General features: G+C 47.3%; 1 protein-coding gene across 1 annotated transcript in view; it reads left to right on the forward strand.

Annotated features, from left to right (window-relative positions):
• TSPAN6 (tetraspanin 6) overlaps positions 1–4,298 on the forward strand; it is an 18,655-nt gene that overhangs the window by 3,036 nt on the left and 11,321 nt on the right. Inside the window, exons 2-3 of the mRNA XM_015428021.1 lie at positions 720–908; positions 3,467–3,541. Of these exons, the coding sequence (XP_015283507.1) occupies positions 720–908; positions 3,467–3,541 (264 nt within the window). The remainder of the gene's footprint in view (positions 1–719; positions 909–3,466; positions 3,542–4,298) is intronic.

The raw sequence follows: 4,298 nt of genomic DNA on the forward strand, positions 1-4,298 counted from the left end.
ACTCCTTTGCATGTTAGGCCACACACACCTACTGTAGTCAATCCTAATGAGTAATCCCGCCTGGGTGCGGCCAACTCAGGAGCCAGCCGGAACTCCGTTCCTGTGCGTTCCTGCCCCAAAATAGCCCTGGCTACAGGGAATAAGCGGAAGAAACCCACATTGCACAAGGGTTTTCTGACCTGGTTGCTTTGTTTTTTTCCTGGGACAACAAGTTTATGCAAGTCCTTCCTGTGGTCTTCTTTCTGGAAGTTCTCCTGTTTATTTAGCATGATGCACACAGTTTTCTCCACTCATGGGAACCCTGCAAGGGAAGGCGCTGTTGGCCTAGCTGTGTGCTGGAAAGTGCGACCAAGCGTGCCTCGCTCTAAGTCAGACAGTGGACTGAAGGGGGGGGGGATGGGGAGGCTTACTGCTGTTATCTCTCGACTGGTGCATATGTGAGATAACTCAGAGTTGTTGCCCCCTGAACCACTTTGTCAAACTCAAAGTAAGATTTGGGGAAAAGATTGTTTCTAGTCCGTCAATATGTACTTATGGCAGAGGGAGATAGTGAATCCAGGTGGTACAAATGGTTAGATAGCGTGAAGATGTGATCTTGTGTATGTTGTACTAGTTCTTTATCGTATCCTTCCACAGACACTTCGTGCCTTTGCGCCAGCTTTTTCAGGCTCTCGTTTTGAGTAACACAGTCCCTCCCCCCCCCCTTCTGCTTTCTCCAGTTCTCTGGCATTATCCTCCTGGCGGTTGGCATCTGGGGGAAAGTGAGCCTGGAGGTGTATTTCTCCCTGTTAGATGAGAAGGCTACCAACGTTCCCTACATCCTGATCGGGGCAAGCGGCGTTGTCATCCTCCTGGGCACCTTTGGTTGCTTTGCCACCTGCCGGGGAAGCACATGGATGCTGAAATTGGTAAGGGGTCATCATGGGCTGAAAGGCGCTCAGGGATCCTCTGCCCCCTCCAAACTCAGTCCGCCGGCAGCTGCCTGCCCTGCTCTCCCTTTTGGTGTAGTGGTTAAGTGCGTGGACTCTAATCTGGGAGAACCTGGTTTGATTCCCCACTCCTCCACTTGCACCTGGCTGGATGACCTTGGGTCAGTCACAAGCTCTGGCACAGCTGTCCTTGAAAAAGGGCAGTTTGTGTCAGAGTTCTCTCAGCCCCACCCACCTCACAGGGTGCCTGTTGTGGGGAGGGGAAGGGAAAGGAGTTTGTAAGCCGCTCTGAGACTCCAAGTGAAGGGCGGGGTATAAATCCAACCTCCTCTTCCTCCTCTTCCTCCTCTTCCTACTCTTCCTCCTCTTCCTCCTCTTCCTCCTCTTCCTCCTCTTCCTCCTCGTCCTCCTCGTCCTCCTCTTCGTCTTCCTCTTCGTCTTCCTCTTCCTCTTCTTTCTGTGCCTGGTCCAACTTCCCGAGTTTTGAAGAGGCTGGAGGTATTTTGTAACTGGCTCTTATGCAGAGATGTAGAATTTCTGGGAATTTTGAAGCTGTGGAAGAAAAACCCTCTCTCACTCCTGGGAACATCGGGCATCTTGGGAAAAACTGAAATGTATGCAGTGCTTACCAGGGCTTCTTTGTAGAAAAAGCCCAGCAGGAACTCATTAGCATAATAGGCCACACCCAACAACAGAATCTCATTAGCATATTAGGTCACACTCTGACAGTGCAGCTCATTAGCATATTAGGCCACACTCCCATGCCTTCCCTTGGCTTGCCCGTGCAAGCCGGCCCTTGGACAGGCCGGGGAACGCATTTAAATGCCTCCCCGATCCTTCCAGGGGCCCCCTGGTCCACCTGCCTTGGAATCGCCGGGGTGGGTCGCTCTCCATGCCTTCCCTCTGTAGCCATGCACGCAGATGTTTTGGCTGTAGTGGGTGTGGCCAACTCTGAAGCCAGCCCGAACTCAGTTTCTGTGCGTTCCTGCCCAAAAATAGCCCTGGTGCTTACTATCCTATTGAACTGAAATTATTTTGCAACCTTAACAACATGTAATGCATCATTTAAAAGTATTTTAAAAGTATAACTGTCATAAGTGTCTACAAGCAAAATTATAACTAGCTATTTGAGAGAATGCTGCAAACTGCTAATACCTTGGCACACGTGTCTTAATTTTTTCCATCTTAGAGGTAGGAAAAAATAGAAATAGAAAAGTAGGAAACAAATTTTGTAGTAAACAAGTGTGTATTGTTTGGACAGGAACACTCTCATACAGTCATAATACCCGCCTTGGCTATGAAGTTAGCGATGTTGAAAACACTGGTCTTTAATAACACATTATCAGAGACATTATCAGAGTCATTACGGCGTATTAATGGTTGCAAAAATGTTCACATTGAAACAATATGATTCCATGGATGTTATCATTTCAATAAGAGCTCCATCTGAACACTGGCCAGCTCCCATGATCTATTGCATGTGCCAGTATGCTGGGCGAGCAAACACACATAAGCTGTGTCATATCTGGGGCAGAGAGTTCCTCTGTACGTATTTTACCAAAAGGATATGGCACATTTATCCTGAGCAAGTTTTTTTTCTTGTTTAGATATAAAGAGCCTGTTCATGGTCATTTATAGTCCATGCTTCTTCCAAAGACTCACGGTGATATGGTTTTTTAAAAAAATAAGCATAGATAAGATTGTTCTGATGTGTTGAGGTGGATTTGATAAATGTAATTTCCATGCTGGTGGATCTGAACGATAGCTACATAAAATCATAGAGTTAGAAGGGACCTCCAGGATCATCTAGTCCAGCCCCCTGCACAGTGCAGGAAATTCACAACTACCTCCCCCACTCCCAGTGATCTCCGTGCACAGAAGATTGGACCCCCCTCCCCCCGGATCCCTGGCCAAACTGGCCTGGAGAAAATTGCTTCCTGAAAATTGCTTCCTGACATACTTCATATAGATTCTTTTGGACCACATACTTAAACACATGTGTTTGCTGCTGAGCTTGTAGCTGTTTTGTTTTTGGGTTTTTTTTTATAAAACAAAGCAGTTAGCTTGCACTGAACTGCTGCCTGGGTGCATGAAGATGGCATGGGCAGTCACCTTCCCTTTGCCTCCATCTGCGCACTGCAGAGATATGGCACAAATGGATAAGCTGGCCTGTGGCCACGAGAATTTTCATCTAGAGTGACTTTTCTGCTCCAGGCAAAAGCAACGGGTGACATTTCAAAAATGCCCCTATGATTCATTGTTGGTTCCAAGGTCTACTGATGCAATTCTGGGGGTGTGGATTTATTGTAGTTGCTTGGAAAGGCCAAGTAGCAAAGTTCAGCTAAACATAAGGAAGCTGTAACATGAGCAAACTCCGTTCCTGCTCTTTTTCGCAAATATTGAGTTACAGGATTTTATCCCAGAACTTGTCCGGCAATAGTGGCTAAGGTTAACGGTGTAGATCTCTGATTCTGTATCGGTAGTGGGTGGGATGTACTTTTACTGGCCCTGATCTATCTTTTTTCCTCTGTCCGCAGTATGGCATGCTCTTAACCCTCATCTTCCTGGTCGTGCTGGTGGCGGCCATTGTGGGCTTTGTTTTCAGACACGAGGTGAGGGGTTTTATTTCTTGGGGACATCGTGTGCTGGGCTTTGGGAATGTTAGCTTGCTTTTCTTCCTCCCAAATGCATGCAGCAGGATGTGTGGTTGTTTTCTCAGAAATGGGGGAATCTTTGCTGTTGATGCCAATATTAACATCCTAATTTTAGCATTCCGTCTCTGAGCGTAGCTGTCAAGATCTGAAATGCAGAAAAGGTGGGATATGAAAACTTTCAAATCATAGAACAACTTCTCTGTTTCAGCCAAACTATGGAAAATATATATTTTTTTCTTGGCTAAATAAGGCTCAGTTTGGTATCCCTGCAAACTGGATTGTCGTTCAGAGTACTTTTCTGTAGTTGCCTTTTCATCAATACCACAATGTGGGAACTGGGATGGTAGCGTTTGACTCTGTAGTCCGTACAAAGTGTGCTGTAGGTGAAGGAAATTGTCTTCCTTTGAAGAACAGGGAGTTCAAGAATGCATTACATGGGTATTTAAGTTTACTGGCTTTGATCCTAATCTCTGCCTATGGACTTCTGCTCACAAAATGGAGCTTTGCCATTTTCCCACCGCAGCTGCTTGTGTGGCCAGTGTTTAGGGTTGCCAAGTCTATCTTTGCTGGGAGCGGGGGGGCTCCCGGCCGGTGTCTTGTGCACGCGCGCACCGCACGCACGTCACCCGGAAGTGACGGGAGGACGCCAGGCACGCTGGGGGCGGGGCCACGGCCATACAAGGGAAAACCATAGAGTTTTCCCTCTGAGGGTCGT

This window comes from Gekko japonicus, unplaced genomic scaffold (assembly GCF_001447785.1).
Source record: "Gekko japonicus isolate JY-2015 unplaced genomic scaffold, Gekko_japonicus_V1.1 scaffold1022, whole genome shotgun sequence".
NCBI lineage: Eukaryota > Metazoa > Chordata > Lepidosauria > Squamata > Gekkonidae > Gekko > Gekko japonicus.